The following is a 27,680-nucleotide window of genomic DNA, read 5'->3' as shown; positions in this document are numbered from 1 at the left end:
GATTTATGCGAAACTCGGGAGTAAATATTCCTCCACGGCATCAGAGAAGTCACAAAAAATCTTAACATCGAATGTCCAAATGAATAAACTATTGAAATGCTATACTTTATCATTTGAATCCTCATCTTACACTCGTCAATTATCACTGTTTACTGTTTGCTTACTGTGCCTGTTCGTTCAGAATCTTAATAAAAATAATGCTCAAATTCTTATAGTCTGTGCGTTTGGCTTAAAGTAACAAATCAAGCAAAAAAACTTCATATCAACAAAAACAAAAATATCGACACACGGAACAGTCACGCAATAATATGTAGTCCAGTAGTCAATTTCTCTATCGATTTTTAAGTGTCCTTCAACTACTCTAAGATAAATACTTGTGCTTGTTTTGTCGCAAATTGGTCTTGTTTCAACAATATAAATTCAATGTACTTGTCAACATATGTCCTGCTGTGCTTACTACTCAATATCGAAATCGGAAATGAATCCTAATCCTATAGGAGAGTCAATAACGAAGGATACCTAACAACTCAACACGTGCTTCAAATTAAAAAGCAACAAATCTAAACAGAACAGATAAAAAATTCAACATTGGGATAATGAGCAGAATTTCCCAAATACTTATTGAAAATTTACCAGGATGCTACTTTAGACCTAGTTTTATGATGAATATTCGTAAAATCCTAAAGACTTTAAGACAAGCAATTCAAACACCAACTTGTTTGACTCGTATAATAAAAGAGAGCAATGCTCAAATATATGGACACAAGAGTCGCGCTTCAGTACGAGTACGGTGAGTTTGCTGAAGACGGTCAAGCATTTTATTTCTGAAACATTCGAATCAGAAAAAGTAAATGAAAGTATCTATGAAAGGTTGAACCTGATCAAATTGATATCCCCTGATAAATCAAGAAAAAAATGGGCAGATCTTATTATTTTAGAGAGTGATTTTAATTGGAATAAATTGTATATCTTTTATTGTACTATTGAAACCAAGTTGCAATCTTTTCATGTAAAAATGGTGCCATAGTACTAAACGATGGATTGTATAAATTTAAACTTGTTCCACCAGAGTCATGTGATTTCTGTCGTTCTAATGTTGAAACTATCAGCCAACTTTTCTATGATTGTATAGTTGTTCAACAGTTTTGGTAAACTCTAAACATGTGGATATACTCAAAAACAGGGATTAATTTTAACTTTTCAAAGAGAGATTGCATGTTGGGATATGTTTGTAATTTTTATACCAAATTGTGTAACTGTATACTTCTTGCTGCCCGGTTTTATCTATATCGTTGTAAGATACAGAAAAAGAAACCACTTTTTAATGTTTTACCTCATATCTGTATGAAGTGAGGGAAATTGAACGGTTTATTGCATATAAAAATGGCAAAATAAAGAGACATGATCAAAAATGGAAAATTTTATGATACAATTACTGATAATCTTATATGATATAAATATATTGTTTTATATATATAAAAAAAAGACGGTCAGGCAAATGCCTAGGCGTCGGGTGCGGAATAAGAATACCCTTTAATTATTACAAACAACAATAACAACAAGATAAATCCCAACGACAACAAGAATAACAATAAGCCGAATTCAGCATAACGATCCATCCATCCATTTTGAGCATCAAAAAATTGTAAGTTTCTCTCGGTACTCCCTTAGGGTCAGGCCATAGTTTTATTTCAATTTTCCTTGTGTTAGTTTTATTACGAGTTTGTGGACTGTCTGTGTTAGCCAAGTGAATATACTTCCTGCCTATAGGCATTTTTGCGCCCTGTGTGGGATATATTTTCCATGTGTTTTGTAATTACATAAATACATGCTCATGGACGTAGACGTTTTCTTTTTCTGCATAAGAAAATTGTGTAACTAGAATATATGTGTCTAATTTTTTGTTTGGATAAAGCAAGCATTGTCGTGATAAAGTAGCACAAAGGAGTAAACTGGTATTACCCAGTTATCAGACAAGCAATGGTTTAACCTCAATACAATAATAGATCCTTATCACATGCCAGAGTTTTGTGGTAAGTAGCAGGAGTGAAATTACTTCAGAATTATTCTGATCTTCATTTCTGAATGATTCTTATTATTTACATAAGTTACCGAATAATTGTAATTGCCATCTTCAAATAAGTTCCTTTGTCGAAAAAAATTTCGAATCATTCATTATTCACAACTCAGACAGTACAATCAGTTCATTACCAATGATCACGGACGAGATCAAATACAGACGGCATTGCAAATATTTTAATAATGGCTATATGAATGGTCGTTGAATTTACATGATAAATATCTCATAATAAAAATATATATTGCAAAATGAATGTGTACATGATTCACATCACATTTATTGAGCTTGTAGGCTAAATCTTACGAGGAAGATAAAAAGGTTATATTTGGTTTCTTCCTTCCACTACATTTCTTGCTTGTGACATTACTTTGATACACTTGAAATAATCTGGTTAACGTCAGTATAGCATCTTACAACGAAAAGAAAGTTTGAACATATTTTCATTCAGAAAATAAGTCCAAGTGTGATATCCATGTTTTTTTTCGAGTCTTATTTATCAGACAGTTGCGAAGTTTGGTTCTACTAATGAATTTTATTTGTAATCAAAACTACTTACGTTTTCAAGAACAACGAAAACTAGAGAGCTATGCTCAAATATATGGACACGTAGCGCCACATAATTTTGATGACGTCGTAGCAAAAAATAAAAAGTAATAGCCTTCTGGAGAAAAATTCCATCTTTAACCACTGGAAATTTTAAAGCAATCCGTCCAGTAATCAAAGAGAAAAGCGATTTCTTCGAAACGTGTCAATGAACAAGAACAACATAACAACAAAATGATCGTTATGTCCACTAAACGAGTCCAATAAAGTGAATGAAAGTTTGAGACAAGCATTTTAGTAAGGACTGGAAACGGAGATTCGCATTTCTTGGTTCATTTTTATTTTCTAATTTAGACTTGTAAGTAGGAAAATTATCATTTCTTTGATGATTTCTAACAGGCTCGGATTCGTCTGTTAATTCGGATGTCAAATTTGTAGACATCCGGAGTTGTAAAATCTAATATTGTCAAATATTTTCTTGTGATATAAAATTATATTGCAAAGTAATAGAATCGGACCATGTTATACTGTGGTGACTTTACTCTGATACAACAAGTCCGTATTTGATACAATACTCAGCGTGACAAACCGAGGAGAGGCAACAACACTTGCCTTGGCTGCAACCCGAAAGCCAGAGTATGTCAATAGAAAGTGTCAAATTGAACCGCAGGGGCGATAAAACACACAAGGTCCAAGGGTCTAATGGAGTTCTGGTAACTCTAAAAGCAAGCATAATCGGTCTACCAATAATCCAAGGAAATTTATCAGCCAGATGTCAGACAGGCATGACTCTGATACGACCACAAAAAAGTCATCACCGAGCTCAATTATTACAGCGAATGGCTTAAGAACGCCTATATAGATTTTTCAGCCAACACAGTTGACATCCCAGTTCGAGACTGACTGGACATTAGTTTAGCAATCTGATGAAATCGAATTCGGTTATTCGAATAGCTTCCACAAAATCGGAAATTTTCGAAATTCGAAATCGAAAATATTTTAAGAACTGTGAATAACGGTCAAACATTATCCTTCTAAGAATGCTCGTGTTAACGTATGCTAATGAAGCGCATGTTCGTCATTTTATATTATTTTGCTTACGTAACCGTTTATCATCATGGATTCCACTACCATCGAAATCTGTATAAAATGGTTTCAACAATCAACAAGTAAAATTCATTATTCCCGTTTGATACTGTCAACTATGTGATTGACTTCCTTCTATTGGTTTTATAGACACTTCAGAACATTTAGGAATATTCACTCTGTTTCCTTCTTACCAGCTAGTATGATGTATCGACATCTCAAAAAGAGCGTGTTATAGTGATTTGTACAGAGGAAGTATCACTTCAGTAAATTGTGAAGTAGTTTAAAAAAAGGTTCAAGATCGATTTAGGTTAAGCCGTATTATCAGCAGGGTAATATATTATAAGTTATTGTGTATTGAATTTATTCACAGTTCTTTGACTGGTGTATATTTTCTTGAAATCGAGACACGTCCCGCGTCCTTAGATTTCAAAAACCCTTCTCAGTATTCTTACACTTCCCAAAAGTGCCGCCTTTTGCAAAGATTCCAATCTATTAGGCAAATTCATATCTTTTAAATATCCTTCTAGCTTGTTTGATATTGCACCCAATGCTCCAACAACAACAGCAGGTATAATTCTCGTCTTTACCGTACATTCGATATTTTTCCAATTTCTCTCCGTAAATCTTGATATTTTTCAATTATTTCGTTTTCCTTTAATAAAATACGATGGTCGGCCGGAACTGCTATATCGATTATCAAGCATGTGTTTTCGGATGAATTTTTTACTACAATATCAGGCCTTCTGTGGGTAATGACGGGGTCTGTTTGTATCTTAAAATCCCATAGAATCTACACATGATCATTGTTTTGTGATTTTTCCGGGGTATGATCGTCCAATTATTTTCTCTGTTAAGGCCGTATAGTTTGCAGAGTTCCCAATGAACAATTTTTGCTAGATTATCATGTCGATTTTTGTATTCTCTTTGCGCCAATTTTGAGCATTCACACAATATATGAAAAACTGTCTCATTTCTTGCATCACACATTCTACATTTTGCAGAAACTCCCCGCTTTTCAATTTTTGCTTTGATAACATTTGTTCTCAGAGCCTGTTCTTGAGCAGCTGTTATCAAACCTTCCATTTCCTTCTTAAGGTATCCTTTCTTTTGCCAATTTCATGAGTCCTCAACCATTATATTTTCAGTTTCACGAAGGTATTTCCCATGCAACGGTTTTTCTTTCCACCTTTCAATTCTTTCATTTATTTTCCTTTCTTCAAATGCTTTTGAGTCTTCGTCGCCACGCAAAATACCCTCACAAATATCAAAATATCTTCACTATTTTTTGCATACTCTGTCATACTTTTCTTCTCTGACAGTCTTCAACACTCATTAATCCACGGCCCCCCATTTGCCTTGGCAAATACAATCTGTCAACATCACCTCTAGGATGAAGCATTCCGTACATTGTTAAGTGTTTTCTTGACTTACGGTCGAGTTTTTCAAGATCGTTTTTTGACCAACCAATAAAAACATTGCTGTATCTAACTACCAAAACTGCACGAATGTTAGCTTTGATAATATTGCCGCCATTTAATTTTGATTTTAGAATTTGTTTCAATCGTTTTGTATATTCACGAATGATCAGTTTCTTCATTTGGTTTTCGTTTATCGAATTTGATTCCAATATTCTAAGGTATTTGTATCCATTGCTTTCCTCGAACTGGCACATGCTATTCCCATCTGGTAAACAAATTCCCACACTGTCAGTAATCTTTCCCTTTTGCATACTTAATACTTTCATACTCAAATCGTCCATGTACAAGAAATGGTTTAGCCGCTCCTCTCCTTTTGCTATGCAGTATGAGTGTGTTATTTTTCTCAAAACCATCGTCAGTGGAATCATACACAGAACAAAAAGAAGTGGAGAGAGAGAGTATCGCCCTGAAAGAATCCTCTTTTAATTTGAATTTCTCTAATTCTCTAATTTCTCTTCTAATGTTTTCCGTTTGCCGTCAAATGCGTTCTCTATGTTCCCATACTGTTTATGACTAGCTTTCTCAAGTTTTTGGCTATTGCAAACAAATCTAGGCATTTGGAAATCCATGAATGGGGAATCATATCGTAAGCTTTACGATAATCTATTCATGCCATGGATAATCTTGAAGCGCCTTGAAACATCATTGAATCACCGATCAGACAAAATTGCTTCGACTCTTTGAAACTTCAACCACCGGTGCCATATTTACGAACTTCTAGCAATTGTATATGTTACACCTTTGCGTCACTTATAAGTGGTACATTTGGTATAAGTTGTACTGGAATGAACTGATATAATAATAGTACATTGTTGTACACGACATTTTTGAGCAATACCTTTAGGAATACTTTCACGCGATGTGGAGAAATTCAATACCCTTTTTATATAAAATATATATATACTGTAATATACTAATATTACATAAAATACCTCAAATCAGGGGTGTGCAACATTTTTGACGGTGGGCAATATAACCAACTTCAGGCATCTGGGACGCACAAAAAAAAATACAAAATGCAACAGCTCCGCGGGAAAAGCAAGAGAAGAGAATGTGGCTATCGCTTAGCCTTACGGAAAAGGGCACTGGGAAAACGGCAAAAGATTTAACGCAGCGACAAGAGCAAAAAGCTTTATGTATTTTTACCCATGTGCCCCAACGCCTTTTTAAACACAAACTGTCGGATTAGGATTTTATGCTTAATTGAAAAAAATCTGAGTGTTGAAACGGGCCACACTAAATGGCTTGACGGGCCGAGATGTTGTCCGCGGGCCTATGCGTTGAAATAGAAATTGTAAAATGATACATTTTTATTTCTTTGGAAGAATGTATAACTTCATATACATATATCATGAGTTTAATGCCTGGGATACTCTTATCCATATCGATGGTATTAATTTTTTTAAATTATGAATCCGATTATATGGGGTTTATTTGCCTAAAACAGCGTTTCTCAAACTTTCCTTATCTCGCATCGCGGAACACTAAGAAATTAGAAGGTAAAATTGATAATGAAAAAATTGCGCAATGGATTTACTTTGTGCGTCAACTTGCACAACCAGCTTATCACGAGATCTTTCGAGGCTTCCGGTTTTTAAGCCAACAATCCATTGGAAAAGGTGCTTTCCAGACCGACACGATGCCTTTTCTGCCAGTTCGGAGGAAATTTACGACCCAGAGGTGCCGAAGTACGGCCGGGATCACCATGGCGACCAATTTAGTCGCAATTTCGATCCCTGCCCCGCGAAACACTCCGAAGAAGATCGTGCAACAGCAGTGATATGCGGAACACAGTTTGAGAAACGTTGGCTTAGTACATGGCTATACAATGAATAAAATACCAATGCATCCTCAAATCAAGGCAATCCAGTATTGGACCTAATTAAAAAGTTTGATATCAGAAGTGTTCGCTTTCCTATATGCTATAGTTCAAATTTCAAATTAATGAGCGCTCAGCTAGAAACTATGATGTAAAAACTATGATGTAATATGTTTCGCCGATTTATCGGTCTTTTCGACGTCACAATCGTCTTCGGTTAAACAGTAGAAATTCAATATCATAAAGCAATTGCAGAAATGTGCACGTCACATACTATCTCCTGTATAATCGTTTCGGCATCCATTTCATAACATATGAGTTAACAGCCTGGTGCGTGGCATTACATAAATATATCTATATTATAAAGTCTCAAAATCGCCAAAAAGTGACTTCTCAGTTTGGGTATCAGTGTGACGAAATGGTATCAATGTTTCTACCGACATAACGTCGTCATGCATGATTTCAATCCACCGTGTTTATTCCCATCGCTTGTTTTAACGCTAACTCGCATCAACAACAATTCCATCCGACACTAGCTGTTTTTAATCTACTAATAGTGTTTCTATGTAACACTAGAAAGTCTAGAGCGATTTTAATAAGTAGCGACAAGTAGAATAGTGATATTAGCGGTGGCTACCCCAGCACTTAGCAAATCGCCTCGAAAATAGACAGAATTATGGTAACATAACTAATATATGAATGAATATTTTACATATTGTATTTATTATAAATATTTTATTATTTTAATTGCTTGGTATGGCTCGAATTAAATTTATTTTACCTTTCTATGTCTTTCACGTCCTGTTACGTAGTGTCTGCCTCTATTTTTACGTAACAATAGAGGTAATCACTACTTGCTGCAATTTCCTGAGCTGCAGCCTATGCACTCTCGTGTAGATTGCAACATTTTAAAGCCACCATGTGCATTACAAATCTCTTATTCTCATCTCCCATGAGACCAGGTGGCAATACAACATTTGCTTTTCATAAATATACAGTATCCGTCTTTCAGTGACTAATGGCCAATCGGTAAAATGAAGTATAAACGCTTTAATATTTAATGTAGACTTGATTGATTCACTTCCGCATGTCTCAGTTAGAGCAATCGCGAAATATATTGGCTGCTGTTGCCGAGCCAGATTGCAATGAAGACAAAATATTATATGACAGCTATTTAGGTAGTAGGTAATAAGGTAGTATAATTAATAATCTTATTATAATTATGAAATCTATTTGCTGCATTGCATAGTATGCGTTTGTAACATTATTTGCCATTATACATGGCAACGCTATATGTATGCGTTTAATGGAATATCAGCCACTTTATCGTTCTTAGAAACTCTCAGAAATAGAATCAGTGAAAGTCATTATTAGCCAATGCATTTATTTTATGAAATGGGCAACACATGAAACTAAGTCACATTGCAATGTTGTCAAAATGCGTTTGTAGAACTATAGAACGGAAAGATAGTTTATGGATACAGGTGAATGTTAGATCGTTGTCTTCTAGAATCGAGTAGCGCTTGATTTAGAATAATGGGAATTTGTTGAAGACATATTGTAAAATGTTGAGAATGTTGTAAACGATGGTACTTTGTATGTACACGTGGTCAAATAAAATTGGTTCCGTTACATTTGAACCCACGTACATTTGAACCCATGACAATTGCACCTGCATGCTATTGCACATATGGAATTTTCTTTGTTTTACGGATAGTTGAACCCATACCAACCATAACCCATGGGATTTAGCACCCGCATACAGATTGAACCCGCGGATATACACATGGGTTAAATGTACGTGGGTTCAAATGTACGGTCACCAATCAAATTACGTATCTCATAGCACTGTCAAGGGGCAACACAATGTCGACAAAGGGAAATAAAATAAAGACAGCGTTTGATAGTCACTATATAGATATTCTGATGTCGCAAATTCTAGGACATTTGTAAGGTTTAGTCTAGTTCAGCTCTATCGAAGGTGACACTTTCATGTGAATTCCGATGATCTATTCAACCGTTTACTTCAGCGAACAACTTTGTTGTTTTATTAACTTACAAGCATGGCATGGTTAACATAGGGCTGGATTTAAGCTTGTAGGTTTGTTTTCCACCAACCTCGCTTACACCCCCAGTTCATTTGATGACGAAATAAAGCTCATACCAATCTCTTGTAATAAACAAAAATGTGATCACTATACGAAATTAAAAGCTTCGTTAAACGTATATATATACTAAATACTGGCTCTCGTGGTTTCTACGACAGGATGCGATTGTCACACTCCGTTTCAGTTAGGGCTTTAGAAACCGCCGTCCATTTGTTGGTAATAGATACGTTATTATTTAAACAATACCTATTGTGAAATCAAATCGCACCAGTCTTTAGACACATACCTCAACGCTAGAAACATCCTTTTTCATGAGTGATATAGGTGAGCGTTTTATATACAAAAGAAGCGTGGGCAACAGTAAGTTCCTGACCTAAAAATATCCCGACACCAATTAATGTCACACAATGCTTTGTTTACATTCGCGCTTCTTCGTTCGCAACGTCTCAACTAGTTTTATCTGTTGGTGCGGGGAAGGGGACTCCAGGAGTGTGTGTACAGATATGGAGGTAACTAATTTTGTTCGCCTACTTTACATTAAGTTCTGTAAGGGACTGAAACAACCTATGGCCAGGGGGTATATCAAATTGGCTAACACTCTACGGAAGTACCATAGGGATCACTCAAAGGGTATCTGAAAATGTGTTCTTTTATTTTAGCTTAGGCTTGTGATTTTACATATTATCCCCATTGGCGATGTTTAAAATTATTGCCATTTAAATTAGTCAGCTGACAGATATACGGACTCGATAGAGTAAAACAGTGCAACATACGTTTATGACTAAATAATTCCGGAAATTTTGTTGATACGCAATAATTAGACCTTTCAGGTCGGGATGAATTCGCGGCGGGTTCATAATTGAGTTCAAAATCAGCAAGCAGAACGGTTTGCATGAAACGTCAAACTCAGCGGTAAATGCATAAATGTAAGTTTATGTATTTTTGTATAATTCAGGATGGCTTATATTTTCTTGTTTCGAGCGGGTGCAATTTCAAGTCATGCCCCATGAAAGAGTTTGAAGTCGTACACTAAGAAAGAATACAAAAGCGTCAGTTAATTCACAAAGCAAGTATGAAATTACATGTTTTGTGGAATGTACGTGAGAACCCAATGTGAACAACAATACTCTCGTCGTTTGTTTGAAAAGAAAAATTTGTTATCGAAGACTGTTGGTTACTCCTGCTCGCTCTAGTTACTGATTTAAATTTCTGTCTAGTAAACCAATAAACCATTGAAGATTGAAAACGTAGTAAATTTTATTTCAAGAGCTACTCTTTATCATACTAAAGTAGTTAACGAACTGTAAGTATTTAATATCAATTTTTACCATCATTTCATTGTGGTTTTATGGGTATTCAGGAGAAAACCTGCAGTGGGAATTGTATGAGAAATAGGTTAATCTAGTCTACTGCTCAAAAACGGAATACAAAACTTTCTTAGCAACAGAAAATCGGATTACAACTGCTTCAACAATATTATTAAATCTATCCTCCCTCCAGTAGTAAAGAATTTAATTTTGAATTTATCGAAAATGTTTAACTTTTATGTTACAGGATGTTGCTAGAATAGTCTCAAAACTACATGTATATATATAAAGTTCTAGCGAATGTAGTATATATCAACATGCCATCTCGGAGATTTTGTAACATGGGGATATTGTCTATGCGAAACACTGTGATGTGCATCATATTATTCAAGATTGTTCTTATAGCAAGTATCATGAACTTCATGTTTCAAAATAAGATGCCTACCAGGGTATTATATCACAATGTAACAAACTATACCATCTCAATTTACTCAAAGTTGAATAATATTGAGGTGAAACAAAGTATTTCATTGTCATTGGTTGCAAATGGAACAACAGGGGGTATACGAAAATATTCATCGGAATACTTCCCTCTTTGTCCACCTGAAGAACATCTTGTTGGTATATTGAAAATAGATCTGGACTTAGCAGAGAAATCGTATTTTGAAATGAATAATATGACATCAAAAGACATGAAGACACATGGGAATACATTTTTGGGAAATTTTGAAGAACGAACTTTGGGAAATATTTCAGATTTTGTTTTGGTGTTTGAACCGGCACATTGTCTTCCTCCACACTCGGTTGCGTTTATAATACCTTTTAGATATCGTGAAATACATCTACGGCTTCTGCTGGGACATTTGATACCAATTCTCCAAAGACAGTTTCTTCGGTGAGTACGTTCGTATGAAAATCTCCAGGCTTGTCCGTGGGATGGGAAACAGCACAAATTTATATTACCCATAGGATACGTGTGACACGAAAACCGAATGAATTTTGCGGAAATGATGGTAAAACATTACGATATCAACTTCGTATCCATATATTTGAGCATAGTTCTTTTGTTAGTTATAGAGAGCAAAATATATTCAGCATTAAAAATATACTTCGTGATGGGGCCGATGGACACATGTATAATAGTTAAGAATATAAAGTTAACAGAGTTCCTAAATTTTGTTGTTTTGCATGTCTATTCATACATGTAGTCATATTTAGTGGACGCTAAACCTAAATTTAACAATTTTGAATGAATTTTATTCCAATGGGAATCTCATGGGATGGGACAGGCATAATTGCTATGGGATGGGATGGGAATGGGACATTTGCTGTATATAGGTTTGACGGGTCAAAGCTGGATTAGTTTTGGCACGAGCCTCATTGTTTTCCACTTTTGCTTTTATAATACCGTTGTAAATAAAATTCTGTTTATAAAATGTAACTTTTACGTCACGCTTACATGGCCCGCCATTTTAGATGGGCAAAATTTTTGGCCCTTAGTCCATAAACCTTGCCCACCCCTGAATATATTTTTACTTTCTTGAACTTTGGACTTTAATGGCATCGAAAATTGGAAATTCTACGTAATATGTAGTTGTTATTATGAGACATTTATGACCAGTTAATAGAACACCACATCTACATATTGTCCGTTTCATAAATTGTGGTGGATTTACAGATATCGTGCGTTAGTATAAGTTTTGGAATTCTGTCAACTTTGGCCGGTGAAAATGCCAGATGGTAAAATTTATACTGAGTTGATGTTGAGCTATCAAAGTGATTTCTTGATAAACGCACACCAATAACCAAGTTCATTCTTTTCAGATATTCTATATTTGTCATTAATCAGTCAGGGAATGGCACGTTTAACAAAGGACGCCTCATGAACACTGGATTCGAAATCGCGTCGATGGTAGGCAAAGTAAATGGGAAGCCTTTCGATTGCTTCATATTTCATGATGTAGACCTACTTGCTGAATATGACACCCTCTTATATAGGTTTGTTTTACCTTAACACAATGAGTTTAAAACGTCATATTGACCCTAAAATTCAATAATAATGTACATTATTTCAGAAAATTTGAATGTAAATTTGACGTTTGAATCGCATTGTCTTTGAATTCTGTTAAATTTCCAACTGTGTTTCTTTGGTTAATTGTTCGTAACGTTCTCAGAGCGTCAGAACAAAGGTGTAAATTACCACTTGAAATTTTTATTGTGCCGAATTCAACTATGGCAAACTACAATACGTCAAAATACCAAACAAGTCACCAAGATAGTATAGAAATTGAAAAGCTTTGATTCATGGACACTTGGACAAAGCATACATCTGATCTAACTCACAAAATTCGAAAAAAATATTAATAATTTGATTTAGTACTTTAGATGAAAACTAATAAATTCGACTGTGATCATGTGAAGTTGTATATTGATTGAACCATCAAAATTTTTAAGATGTCCTGGAGGTAGCGCCGCAATTCATATGGCAACTACTATTGACAAGTTTGATTATCACCCAATGTGTTGTGGAATAACGGTTGGTGGCGTCCTTGGCATGACTGAGGAACAATTTAGAAATGTAAGTTTAATATTCTTACATTGGAAAAAATGAGGAATTACAGAAGAATTTGATTTGGAAAATAAACAAAAAAATTAACACTTTTATTTACCTGAAAAATGTGTATAAAATACATCTTTTATTTGCTGGGTTATAGCTCTCAATTATTGTGAGCATTGGATACTCTCCACTTCGTATACATAGAACAACTTTATTCTAATAACAGGTGAATGGATATTCAAATGAATACTGGGGTTGGGGGGGAGAAGATGATGATATAAACGGAAGAATCAGAAATAAAAAATATTGGCTCTCAAGACCAGACGCAACGCACGGAAGGTTTGTTTGTTTGTTTTGCTTACCACGGTTCGACTGCATTGTTAGAGGATGGAAATATGCTGGTTTTAGCTATAACAATAGTCTGGAAATCTCAATATAAATATTGCGCGTATCGTCGCATAGTGTCTCTCGATATATTGGTGATATTTTCACACGTATCTTTTTATTTCCTTCGTTTAATATTTTATCAAAATACGCTAATGTTACAATAAACTGTTGGCGTGACATACTAAATAAAACGAACGGTACTCTCGAATTATGTAAACCAAAATAGCGGACACCGGAACGTAGTATGGGTACCAGTTAGGGTTAAGCCATAATTTTCATATACAAATACTACAGGAGTCACTTGGTTAGTCCACGAACTCGTAATAAAACTAAAATAAGGTAAATTGGAATAAAATTATGTCATAACCCTTACCTGGTACACATACTACGTTCCGGTATCCGCCATCTTGGTTCAAACGCTACGGGAGCACCAAAATAACAGCCTAACGATGTATTTATTTTTTTATTGGTGATATCGACCCCATTATTGTTCGTTCGTATTATAATAATACCGGTGTATGTATACCCTGCTGATTTTTGAATTGAAAATGAAATAGTCTGGTCTTTAATTATATTTCCCTTTGAATGAATATTAAGATACACTATGTTGGCGCATGAGAAAGACAGAGGTAATGCTGATAACGGTAATCGACATGCGACTCTTAAAGGCGCCCACGAGAGGTAAGTTTTTAATTGAAATTTCACAAATTATTTAAACTCTTAAGCCTGTTCAAACGAGTTATTCTATAGTATGTGTACCGGGTCAGGGTTATCAGGTTGTGCGCCATCTGTACAAACTACGGGAGCGCCGAAATATCATGTAACGAAGGATAGTTTTTCGCATCCTGTCCCTGATTCTAGCTCTGCAAATAAGTTTTTTATTCATTGTTTTTTTTTCTTAGGTGGGATACCGATGGCTTAAAGAATTTGAATACGAACGTGAAATCTATTCACATTTACCCACAATTCACAAAAATTTATGTTGATGTTGGAAAACCATCATGACAGAAAAACTGTGATTATTCTTTCACACCCAGATCTTTATCGGCTTTATTGACACGACATACCACTCATCTTCATTTTCAACCACTGTACAATTAATTATAAAACCATTAAACTTTTATCGGATTAGTACAACACTGTACATTTCAAATTAATTGCTCATACTATAATCATTCCGGGGTTTCTGGAGGTTGATAACTGCTAATACGCGAGTTGGACAGGCAGGTCATGATAAGGAAATACAAAGGAACAAACTATCAAATCCGTTACAGTATCGGTAATCTTCCTTATTAAAAAATTTCCGACTTCGCTAACCGCCAGATCGCTGAAAGGAGATTGGGGAATCGCGCGGTGCGCAATTTTTATTTTAATGACATCACACAAAATTCACTGTGAAAAACGAATCCCATGGAGAGCACAGAAATTTTTGAAATGAATGAATGTAATAGCCTTTTAGCGACAAAAACAATATTTAACCACTGAAAATTTTAGAGCAATTGGTCCAGTAGTTAAAGGGGAAATAGATTTTTCACAACAGTAGAAAAAGAATACCAAGAAGAATACTAACAACGACAATAATACTATGCAGTTTTGTGTCGCATATATATATATATATAAATATATACTGAAATCTAAATTCCAACGAAGGAATTGAGTGGGCTATATTATCTTACTATTGTGTTAGGGGGGTATGCGGGGTTCTCCGATTCATTGTATCCATATATTTCCCAATTGGGTGGTTTTGACTATTCCCGAGCGACTCCGAGAACCCCCGCTCACGTGCTTTCGTTTTTGTCCTGTATTTTATCGGTTCGATCCGATCCTTGCTTATATATGCTGAATAATAAAGTTTTGCGTGGTATTTGTCAGTTTTCAGTTGTGTTCACAAAAAGTGAATCAATTACCTTAATTGTCATTATGTCTTTGGATGACCTTTAGTTCAGTTGCAATAATTAAAAATTGGTACAATAGACTAGCCGGCAAACGCTGCACAGACTAGACTAAAACTAACTATCAGCACCTGTGAGCGGCACGCAGTTTAATAGTTTGAATAAAAATGATATTTTAGAACACGTGAGCCATTCTGTAAGCGCTTGTAAAATTGTAGCGCTTGCGCTTGTAAAGCGTCTAAAATTTTGGTGAAGTATAGGATGAATTTTCTAGGGGTCAAGGGTCGGGAAAACCTCCATGCATAACAACTTAACGAGAGCGATGCTCAAATATACGGGCATGTAGAGCAAATCAAAATATTTCATCATCAATTCCCCGAAAATCATATGCGGTGCGGTAACTTACCAGTACCGTGCCTGTAGCTGATATTCAATCGCATAATCACTTGGAATAAAGAAATAACAGCGTTTCCATCAGTAAAAAAATACAGCGAATTTTGGATGAAATATCAGAGATGAATCAGTGTTCGGCAAACTTTATGTTCTTGCGGGCCGAATATCCACTTTTCCTGTAGCGTGCGGGCCGCATTAATTCCCGCCTATAAATAATCGCCAGATTTAACATTAAATTATGGCGCACTCACATCTTCTATTGCTGTGTTAAAAGGATGCCACAATGAGACGTGTATGTTGCCTTTTTATATACCTTTATCAAACAACACATGTTTTTATTTACCTAACAGTGAGAGATATTGTTGTTTCTGTGCCCTGGCCAAAGCGGCAACTTCGTTGCCCCGCAGTACGTCGTCCAATTGACGATCTGACAAGCGGCACGAAATTTAATCTTAGTGTAATACCTTTTAGATAGAGCCGCTCACAGCAATCTGTGCAGTAGCGCACCCTCGGTCTCGGGGTCAAATTTCGTTTTTGCAATGACACGTTTAACATTAAACACCTTAATAAATGCGATGTTGACCAAGCATATCAAGCAAACGTGTTTTGAAATGCGCGAGAAAGAAAAATATTTTTTCGTTCCACTTTGGAATGTTCGGCGCTCGTCGCAAACTTTCCCCCATTTCTCATACATTTTCAAGATATAGAAATCAAAATAAACTTAGCTTATAATTACAACCAACGATGGGACGTTCATCAAGTAAACAACATACAACTGACACTACTTGGTATAAAACAAGAGGAACTTGTTACTAAATAAATCCACGTAGATACGATACAGTTAGGATACATTTTTGATTTATGAATTAAAAGTCGTTCGAGGGCCGCAAAAAAATCGTTCGCGGGCGCAATTTGCTGACCCCTGGTCTACGCGGATGCGATGTTACGTCACTACTTGCATCTTGCTGATTGGCCAATGTTACAAAGTAAACAAGAAAGTCGATGCCCGGGGAAACGTCTATTGGATAAAAAATACGTTGAATCAGAGCAAAAATGGACTTTTGACCTTTGACCTCCAAACAGTGGCGGCGCGTCAATAGGGCCAACCGGGGCAATGCCCCGGTTGTTTTTTCGGTATAATAAAAAATATTCGAAAAATACCTCAATATCGGTTGCACAGACTGTCTACACTAGCCATATTCTTCCGACATGGTTCATTTTTCGCTCGCAAAGACTTCGCCGAACGTCGACGGGGCGACGCCGATTTTGCCCCGGTTGCTCATTGTATATCGTATTCTCTCTTTTATCTTCCACTCGCCGCGTTTTTCTCGTTTGTTTTCTGTTTCTTTTACTAAATCATCGGGGCCGATCGGGGCTAGCCCCGAAATTATGACGACACAATGCCGACGTTTCTTACAACAACGTGTTGACATATTCACGCATTCCTTCTCGTTCGTTGGTTGCTTGAAGAGTTGATAGTTTCCTCGCCTTCGTTTTTGTCGCTTGTTTCGCTATTTGAATCAGTTAGAGACCTTTAGTCCATTTGCTTTCGATTTTCCACATTCCTTTTGAGCTCCTCACTTCTTTCCGGCTTCGCATTTCTTAGCCTTAGACCTCATAATGAATAAGGTTGATGCACTACTTCGCACTCCGTTTTCGCAACTGCCGCTGGAACATAAATTAGAGGTACAACGTCTTGGGCCTTATCAACCAAAAAATTGTTTACTGGAACAATCCTATGACGGAGGAAAGCGTCGGCGTACATTCTGCGCAGAAACTTGGTATAAAAAATACGAATGATTGTGTTACAGCGAGGACAAAAATGCACTTTTTTGTTTTTATTGCCTACTTTTTGCTACCGCCCGTGACTCACGTTGGTGTAAATTTGGTTTTAGAGACCTTAAACATCTTTCCGAGCGTGCCAGGGATTATCAATCTTCTATGGAGCATCTGGACAATGCAGTAAAATACCGAACATCCGGAAATGTTAATATTGCAGCACAGTTGGATGAAGGACGCGCGGTTTCTATTCGTCGGCACAACCAAAACGTCGAGAAAAACCGCCATGTTCTCGGTCGATTGATAGATGTTTTGAAGTTCATTTGTTGTTACGAGCTGTCCCTCCGTGGGCACGATGAACGGGCTGGCTCTTCTAATAGAGGGGTATTTTTGGTATGGTGGAATATACCGCATCCCTAGATACAGTATTGAGAGATCATCTTGATGCCGCAACTGTTTCGAAAGGGACATCTAAGGATATCCAAAATGATTTGCTCGACTCAATATATAAAATTTATTTACAACATTTGGCTCTGGAAATTGAGAATTGCCAGTTTCTTTCGATTCAGTCTGACGAGACAACTGACATCACGTGCGTTTCCCAACTGGCTGTGATTTTTCGGTTTGTGAAAGATGGTTAACTTACCGAGAGATTTCACAGCTTTGTACCAATCGTTAATCGCACGGCTTGCGAGATATCGGCTGTACTGAAAGAAGTGTTACAGCCTTACAACGCGAAGTCAAAATTGATAGCTCAAACTTATGACGGCGCGACAGTCATGAGTGGGTCGAAACATGGTGTTCAAGTTTATATAAAAGAAGATTTTCCTCATGCGCATTTTTTACATTGTTATGCACACCAATTTAACCTCGTTATTAAAAAGATGTGTCTTGATACCCCTCTCGTCCGTATATTTTTTGCAAATGTTTCGGGGTTTTCTTCATTTTTTCCCGTTTCGCCGAAGCGCTCTGACCTCCTTCGCCAGATATGTAGCCGCCGTCTCCCAGCTTGTGCACCAACACGTTGGAACTTCCAATCACGCGTGGTGCAGGGCGTGTTCGAAATTAGGTCTGAGCTCATTGAGTGTTTCAATGGCATTCAGAGCTCTCCGGTTTGGGACGAACGCTCCGTGAGGGAGGCGGCAGGTCTAAAGCGTCTGCTAGAAGATGGTGAGTTTTCATTTCTTCTCCACAATATTCTATCACGTGGATGTATTATACGGCGCATTGCACTCAAGGATAATGGATGGAGCGTCTGTGCAGTCGCGTATTTCAGACTTCTGCGATGCTGTATCTCGTATCCGGGAAACAATAAAATACGACGACACATGGAGTGCTTCTTTACGCCGTGGGCAAACAACGCAGCGTTTGATTTTGTCTGCTAAGGAATGCTGTGACATTTTGGTGAATTAAATAGGCGATCGTCTGCGCACTGAACACCTTGCCGCGTTCTCTTTGATGAACCCAAAAAATTTTTCAAAATTTGCACGTCAATTTCCCATTCATTTGTTGGCTACTGTCTCCAAATTTTACCCCATGATAAACGTGGGTAAATTGGAAAATGAATTGCGATGTATATACACCAATCAAACTTTTTTGAATATCACATCAACTTGCGCGCTCTATGGGTTCCTCATAGATAACACTCTAGTAACTACCTTTGCGGCGTCTGCAAAATATCTGGACATCATTTTGACGACGCCTATTTCTTCCACCGACGCAGAGCGAACATTCGGCACGCTGAAGCGTATTAAAACGTATCTCAGAAACACAATGAAGCAAAATAGATTAAATTCCTTGGCTGTTTTATCCATTCACAGAGACGTTATTTCTGGGATGCATGACTTTAATCAGCGCGTTATCGAGCATTTTGCTTCCAAGAAACCGCGGCGTGTTGCATATATGTTCAAGCAGTAGAAGTCTAGCAGCATATATATCTATGAGTGAGCGACGCATGTCCTTATCTTTGCATTACTTTCCTTTTTTCATAGTAACGTTTTAAACCTTATTTTAGGTTTTGTCTGTTTTCCCGAAGTTTCTGTTAATATGTCATTGTATTTATCTGGGTAAATATTGCCTTCCATTTTGAAAGAGGTTTCAAAATAAACTATGTCTATATTTATTAATTCCTTGACTTGGACCGGTTTTAAAGACACTTTCTTATCGTTAAAAATTGTCGCTCTTGCCGATTGGTTGTTACCGATGGAATGGTTTTTATACTTATAAAATGATGGGAGAACTTACAGCGCTCATCCTGTCCCCATAGATGGGAGTGACTTGGTCCCGCAGTAGCTTGCCCCGGTTGTCCAAATGACCACGCGCCGCCACTGCCTCCAAACATTATTTGTATACTTTGTCGTTAATTTTGGAAGTGTTTTTGCGCAAAATTATTCGATGAAAATTACACTGAATCAGAGTCGTAACTGACCAGCGTCGACTAGGAGTTTGGCAATCTTTTCGCCTATAACTATTCTCACGGGATTCCTAGAATTCAACACGATGTGTCAACGCCGCCAAGCAATTATTAAGATCTTTTTTACCTTGCATTTTGCGATCAGGTCAAATCTTGCAAGCTAGTATGTAGTCAAAAATTGTTGAGCTACAATTTGTAAGCATTTTTATCTTACTGGATTATTGATTAAAAAAAAAACATTTTAACCGATTTTTATTGATAAGCAATTGCAAATTTTTGGCGTGCAAAATTGAATCCTCTCGCGTGCATTTTTTGTGGAGCGCTAGCGCCCTCCGGCGTGCATATGCCATGGAATCCAGTCCGACTCTGGATACATACAATGAATGACGAAGATGTACTCCAATGGGTTTTATGCCTAACAAATCTGAGAAATTACGCTACGAGACAAACTCGCTTACACCGCCATTTTAAAACAAAGCAATCTACCCATCACAATGGCCTTTTTTCCAAGCAAAGAGAGCAGGGGTGGCGCAAAGTTTGTAAGATTTTTCAGATTGCGCGGCTCGAGAAGTTTAAGAACCACTGTCGTAGAGAAATTTATTTCATTTATAAGTCACGATCATAACTATCAGAAGATGACCTCAACATAGTGTAAATGACCGGTAGCGTAGAGTCTGTTGGAGCAAACGTTCATGCACTTACATACATTTTCCTTAGTTTCGGAGGTATGCATTTCAGTATGCAACTAACACGAAACGCCAGGAAATTGAAGCATTGCCTATTCCGAAGCGTTGCATTTTACAAGCACGCCATGACTATTTTCATAAAACGCCAGTAACAGTGATATACTGCGACCTCTTTGTTTTCATTGTCAGGTGGCTCATCTCACTGCATCTTCACTAGACAAAAGCTTGTGATAATGCTTTCGAGCAGTCACACATAGAAAACTACCTGTTCCGACAGGCGTCGGGTACGGCTTTTATTTCTGAAAGTACCGGTAGTATTTACTGTGAAGTTGCATAATTGCACAAATACATGATTGACACATCGCCATCAGTGCATTGGTCATAGCTGCGAAACACCTCATGAAAAACGAATTCCCGAACTAAAAATTTTAAAGTGTTTTACCATATATTTCTCTGGTGTGGCATAAGGTGAATCAGACCAATTCAACATGTACTTTTTTATTGATACCCAGACAGGAAATTGTGGTTTATAAATTCCAGTTGCCTCTGAAAAGTATTTCTCTACGAAACGGGTGACAACTTGGTGGAAATACTGTAACAAACTAGAAATTACCAGAGTGTCTTTAACTCTACATACAACATAAGACAATACTTCATATACCCAAACTTCTCTTCCAAAAGTTGGGGAGGGGAAGGTAATAGGAATGTATTTAAAATAAATCTATGTGCACTATTGTCTTCGTGTTATTTAGGCTTCAATGATCTAGCTAGAAGTTTAATTATTGCACGTTGAGCATCTCCGTCACACTCTCGTAACATTTTCTCTGCAATCTCCCTGGTTACTCCAACATCCATTACTTTTTTCAAGTCCGACTCAGACACCATGTTTACGGAATCGCCTTGTTGGGAGGAGGTTGCCCCTAACGTTCTTCCAGCACCAGGAAAATTTATTGAGGGAATGTCTTCTCTAGTTTTATTATGGCGAATGGCTTCGTCTGTTGATTCCTATAACATACAATATTCATGTCGCACTTATTAAGAGAAAGAAGATAGGGTACTCCCGTAGTGTGCGTACCAGGTCAGGGTTAGGCAATAATTTAATTCCGATTTTCCTTTTTTAGTTCTATTACGCGTTCGGGACTGTCTGTGTTAGCCAAGTGAATATACCCCCTGCCCTGCCCCTGCCCATAGGTTTCAGTCCTTTTACACAACTTGACGTAAAGTAGATGAACAAAATTAGTTACCTCATTATTGGTACACACACTTCTGGGACGCCAAAATGTTTTTGTTGGGAAAGTTTCTCCTCAATTAATGGACTAATCTGGGGGTTCTCAAACTTTTGGCGCTATGGAGCCCATGAAGAGGTTGACTATTATTTTGACACAAATTTGACACTTGACCAAAATATTGATAAAGTAGTGTGGAATGTGGCAACAGGGCGATAATTGAAATATGGCATTATCTATTGCACCTTTTGTATAATGTCATATTTGAATTGAACCTATTGTTGTAACATTTAATTAATGCTATTATTGCTTCTTTGGATTGTTACAAACTTAGTAACTCAGTATTATAATAAGTGAACGAATAGAATAGCTCGTGGAGCCCTAAGGTTTCCCTCACAGAACCTCGAGGGTCCGAATGGAGCACTTTGAAAACCTATGAACCAAACGATTCAAACTTTTCAGTACTTAGATGGGAGAAGTAGTTATTATCAGTTTTATTTTTTTCAAATTTTTTAAAGGGATCTAATATTTCACCCAAAATTTTGCTGTTTCACTTTGGGAAACATGCAACTTAAAAAACATTTTATTCCAATATATGTCCACCGATCGTTCAGAAGGCTTTACCAGTACCAATGCACGACTCACAGGTACATGTAATTAGGCACTGCTCTCGTTTTTTTAGGGTAATACTTTACCTGTACTGCTTTTGCTATCCTCTCATCCTCAGTCAGATTTGATGTCTCAGCTGCATTAGGATCATGTAGTCGGCCATGTGTAGGTAATTCACTCTCATGTAGGAATGAAGTTTCTGTACCAGTGGTCCCAATACGAAGTTTATTGTCCTTCAAATCGATGCAACATTGGTGCCTAAAAAATTATCACAGGTTGTAAAAGTAAGTCAGTCAGGAATATGAGTCGCCCAATTTCTTGCCGTCACAGGGTGGTTTACTTTATATAACTGCTGGTCAATAAGCATCGCCACCCTAGTTCATAGATATGAAACTGTTAACTTGCCATATCTGAACTAGAATGAAAACCTTATGTAGGGCTGTGGTTCATCATGTAATTTAGCAATCTAACCAACTTTTTTTTATACCTTGGGATAAAATGAAAAATAGTATCAGATAGTAATAATATTGATATAAAAACTAAGCTATCACCTTCTTAACATATCTAGTCCAAGTAAAACATCCATGGGTTGATCTTCAAGAACAGAAAACGAACACTGAAGAAAATCATTTTCAATCTGCATTTGTGCGAGATGAATTCGACCTATAATTTTTTGAGTTCCAACACCTTTAGCGATACCTTCCCATCTTCTGTCTACCAGACGCATGATGTGACAGTTTTCCGCACATTTTGCACTCATGATTGTCATTTGAGCACCAGAATCAACGAATGCTATAAAATTAAATAACAGCTAATAATAAGGATCGTTTGTAATAAATTTTTAAAAGGTAGTTAGGCGCGGCGGTGTGGCTCAACGGGCTAAGCGTTAGGAATACGCTCGCCACCGCACCTCTAATCACTCTGCGTGGGTTCGCAGGTTCGAATCTCATGCAGGGATGATTATGTGCCAGAGGATTGCTGGACTCCTCGCCGTCGTTGGGTGGTTCACGTAACCGCTGGTTGGTTACGGCTCCCTCCACCACCAAGTCCATGCTTCCGAAAACAAAACAATATAACTAATCCCATACCCGACTCAGAATGGTAACCGGACGAGAGGCCGTGGTTCGCCATATGGATAAGCCGTCTTATCGGCTTTCCTCTCCCCCGGGATAAATATGTAAATCCTATCCTATCCTAGTTTTTGAGATACTAATACTATATCAGTTTCTGAAATATATTTCAGCTTACAAGTACTTTACAACAATCTAAATCAGGGTTTCTCAAATTTTTCCGCCGTGGACCCCTGTTTGTATTCTTATTTTGACGGACCCCATCCCATGTTGTATCTATTTCTGTGCCTAACCAACGAGAAAGAATAACGTTGAAAATAATGAAGAAAAATGATGAAAGTCTGAACCAATACATACTAAAGTTGAATACTGGTAGGCTAACGAAAATTTAATAAGATTATGATTTATTTTTATATGTTTTAGACTCTTTTCATATCATTGCGGGACCCCCTGTGCAGTCATCACAGACCCAGGCATCCGCGGAACCCAGTTTGGGAAACCCTGATCTAAATGACAACATTTTTTGTTCATATCCCATGTTTTATTTACACCATGAGAATGAAAAATTTTAATTAACGAGCAAATTAATTTCAAGTATGTGAGTTTCCTGAAATCATATTTCATCAAACAGCATTTATTTTCAATTTCCATTCAACAAAATAATTTTTAGGTTCTTGTCGAGAAGATGAACTGAAAAATAGCTAACATGAAAAGTTTTACATGATATTGAATAAAATTAGCCCAATACCCATGGAATAAAAATTTAGATGGTGGTCAAGTCAAGTGTTTGAAATATACGCATATAAACTATGAATAATTATGAATATTTAACACAATGCCTTTTCATAAAACATAGTATCAGATTATTAATGAAGATGATGATAACAAACCTTTAACACTGTGACCATTTACTTTAACGTTGATCCAAAGCATTACAACTTGACCAAAACTTTCAGGTGCTTCTTCTATTGCCATGTTCATGTTTTCTTGTATGTTTTGTTGGCGAATTTCTTCTGCAATCTTATTTTGAATCTCTGGATCAAGAATATCTGCATTCAGCATTCTTATTTTATCTCTTTCATTTTGAGCATGTGTTTCCCTGAAAAGAACATATTTTATAAAAATAAAAATGTTTTGATCATGTTCACTTACTCCCTAATTCAGCAGCTCCCAAAGGGTACACCACGAAAAATTAACCGAATTCGGGGAAACATAACTAACATTATACTGTTTTATTGTTTATCATTTTAAATGCAGTGCATATAAATCGATAAATTAATGTTACTTTTATATATGTTGTTTACTTTCTGTTACGTCGTATCTGCCTCTATTGTTAATTTACTTTTTATTGACGTTATGTAATTGTTTTATTTGAAGGCAGCAATTTTTTTTGGCCCCACTTGGACAAAAAGTTAGTTTGGGAACCGCTGCCATAATCGATAATATAGGCCCTAGACCGGCAACTAATTTTAACCCATTTTTTTTTCTTCGAATAAAATTTTATGAAGCCTACTATTTCAACCAATTAGTGAATGTACAGGGCTTATTAAAATACTAGACCTGTCTTATGACTGTAGTTTCTGACATAATTTATTTTCTAGTTCAAAATATTAATTGTATTGGTTAGCAGAGATACGTGAAAATACACTAAATAGAACATTCAAAAAAGGATGGTGGACAAATTAAGAAATCAAAGTGAGTTTAGTCATTAAATTTATTTTTCATCCACCAACAGATGAAATCCTGGAATTATGCTATAATAAACCAACCGAATTGAAACCCCATTTCCGCAAAAATACTCTTAACACACTTTTTTCCTACCTCATTTTCTCGAGCTGTTTCAAGTAGGCATCCCCTCCTTTCGAAATTGCTTCCGCAAATTCAGGATTTCTCTCTCTTAATAAGGCCATATCATGGCTGCTGTTCAAAAATCTTTGTCGTAAAGCTTCTGGATTTGATAATATATCTGGCGCAGTTTGCCTGGGTGGTGGTACAGTCTGCCTACTAGTTGAAGGTTGTCCAGGAAACTAGAATGTTGGTTTTAAAATAAAACAGTCAATAATGCAGATCAATTGAGATGGGTTTGAAAATACAGGATTCCGTATATTTTTTTATACGGAATGACAATTTTTCAAAAGTAATCAGCAGTTTTTTTCAACATACACACTGTGTATAGAAAATACCTATAAAATAAATGGGGAAAACCCATTTCAGAATTAGGAAAATAAAAAAAAATGGTTATCAAGCGGAAACACCCATGTAATATTGTGATAATCCAAGTTATTGGAAAAGGGGAAGTTTATAGGAAGCAACACTGATTATGGCAATCGGGGAATTTTACTAAACAACACTGATATTTTTGCTATAGAGTAGCCGTAAAATGGATATATTAACAGTTAACACTTCTTCTGGATGAATGATAAATTAAATCAGAATGACATGGAAGAAATAAATAAATTCTCCCAATATATTGAAAAATATAAACAAAAGTGGGTAAATATTTGAATGAAAAAGTACAGGAAAACCGTAGCCATGAAAAGCCTCATTTACATGTGAAACAAACTGTGTAATGTAAACTATGAAGTCAATCAAATACAAAAGATTTTTTGTCCTCAATTTGGTCAAAAGCTTTCAGAGCGATATGTGCAGTAATTTGTGTCTTAAAATCCTGCAATGCTTTATATAATCATGACAATCTACCCTGCTGACCTACACGGTTCATCCTCTGATGACATAGTGTTTTGCATTTGAAAGTTATTCTTAGAGTTGTATTGCTTTATTAGGGCATTTAGTTGCTGTTTGAACAAATAAAAGCCTACACTACAAACTTGTTTATTTCTAAGCAGATCTGTTCAAAGTTTTAATCAAGTTAAATACAGTGATATTATTGATATCAGAACAGTAAAATTCATGACTCACCCTTATTGCACTAAAATCAATGTTAGGCATGCCTGGAGGTCGCGTTGGTTGGTTCAGTTGTCTTTGTGCACTTGATGGAATGTTTTGTACTAAAATCATGTCAGAGTCTTGCACACCGTAAGAAGAAAGAGTCTTTGTTAAGTCTATAAGAGGTATTCCATTGTGAACAAGAAGTATAGTGTCTGATGCAATTTTAAGCTCATCAGAGCAAAGTGCCCTGAAATTTTCCAAACTGAAATCACTTTGAACATCAAGACTTATGGTGTGATCTTTTTCTAAACATACTATTGTCACTTTCATTTCTTCACTACTTTCGTAAAAATCCAACCTTACTTACTTGGAATTATGCTGCAATATTAATTAAGCAATTATTAAATGAAACAAAACAGTGTTACATGCTAGCAGATAAGCACCAAAATAAAAAGAATATGAATTTGTTAAGGCATGTAATATCAGAAATCATTGTTTGACAAATACATAATTGACCCATACCACAACAAATATTGTAATAAATCAATCAAAAAAGCTGAACATGAAAAAATTTCAAACAAAAAATAACACCTGATATTTGAGACATTAATGGATTTTAACCATATCATGTGTCATACAACACTGGTTTATAAATGAAAATGGCAAATGAGTTCATTTATGCTATAAACCCTAACAAGGTTATTGAGGTACAATTGAATTCGAACATATATGTATAAATCACATTATTCCAGTATGAGATCCAAGGAACAAATAAAATCCAGATACAACCAACAGATCATCTATCTTTAAAGTGGTAACTAAGAGTTTTGTGGGAAATTCATACAAAGCCATTAGTATTAATAGTCACTTATTACTTTTTCATCAGTACAGCAGAATGCAGAGTAGATATTTGACTAGTTTTGATTACTTCGATCATTGAAATATGACATTAAATAAACATAGAAACAAATCAGAGGAACAATTTTTCAGAAGTAAATACATACACCACCATGAAAATTGTATTTGCCAAATCATGATCCTCATCAATAAATATAGATTATAGGACAAGATAGAAATTGGACATGGTTTTGAAGTGGATTGGATCTTGATTGAAAACATTATGTCATATAATACTAGGTATATTTACCTCTGTATTATAATTAGGGATTGCAACTGTCTTCGTGGCTTGTGAGAAAAGTAGTATTACCGTATGCATAATGTTTAGAACAACTAATGTTCAAAAGTCTAATGAAATTCAAATTTGTTGAATATTTGCTAATTTGAAAGTTCAGTATAAACTGGTCAGAAAACGTAATTGGCAAATTAGCATAGTAAAAATAAAATTGTGTCAAATA

The 27,680-nt window shown here is 36.2% G+C and overlaps 2 protein-coding genes across 2 annotated transcripts; one reads left to right on the top strand and one right to left on the bottom strand.

Moving 5' to 3' along the window:
* The first annotated feature begins 10,671 nt into the window (after positions 1-10,671).
* On the top strand, positions 10,672-15,232 carry LOC120341047 (beta-1,4-galactosyltransferase 2-like). The gene is made up of 6 exons (XM_039409477.2): positions 10,672-11,319; positions 12,249-12,422; positions 12,879-13,002; positions 13,208-13,320; positions 13,966-14,049; positions 14,271-15,232. Exons 1-6 carry the CDS (start codon positions 10,700-10,702, stop codon positions 14,371-14,373), a joined length of 1,218 nt encoding a protein of 405 aa, XP_039265411.2. The 5' UTR covers positions 10,672-10,699; the 3' UTR covers positions 14,374-15,232.
* Positions 15,233-21,013: 5,781 nt separating this feature from the next.
* On the bottom strand, positions 21,014-26,656 carry LOC120341042 (protein DDI1 homolog 2-like). Its single transcript, XM_039409468.2, has 6 exons — positions 26,356-26,656; positions 25,258-25,463; positions 24,327-24,535; positions 22,918-23,158; positions 22,453-22,624; positions 21,014-21,536 (listed from the first exon to the last, which is right to left on the bottom strand). The coding sequence occupies exons 1-6, from the start codon at positions 26,653-26,655 to the stop codon at positions 21,276-21,278; spliced, it is 1,389 nt and encodes a 462-aa protein (XP_039265402.1). The 5' UTR covers position 26,656; the 3' UTR covers positions 21,014-21,275.
* Between the last annotated feature and the right edge of the window lie 1,024 nt (positions 26,657-27,680).

Source organism: Styela clava, chromosome 14 (genome assembly GCF_964204865.1).
Source record: "Styela clava chromosome 14, kaStyClav1.hap1.2, whole genome shotgun sequence".
In the NCBI taxonomy this organism is placed as follows: Eukaryota; Metazoa; Chordata; class Ascidiacea; order Stolidobranchia; family Styelidae; genus Styela; species Styela clava.
Note: the sequence above shows the minus strand (reverse complement) of the source record. Positions and strands in the feature narration are given on the sequence as shown.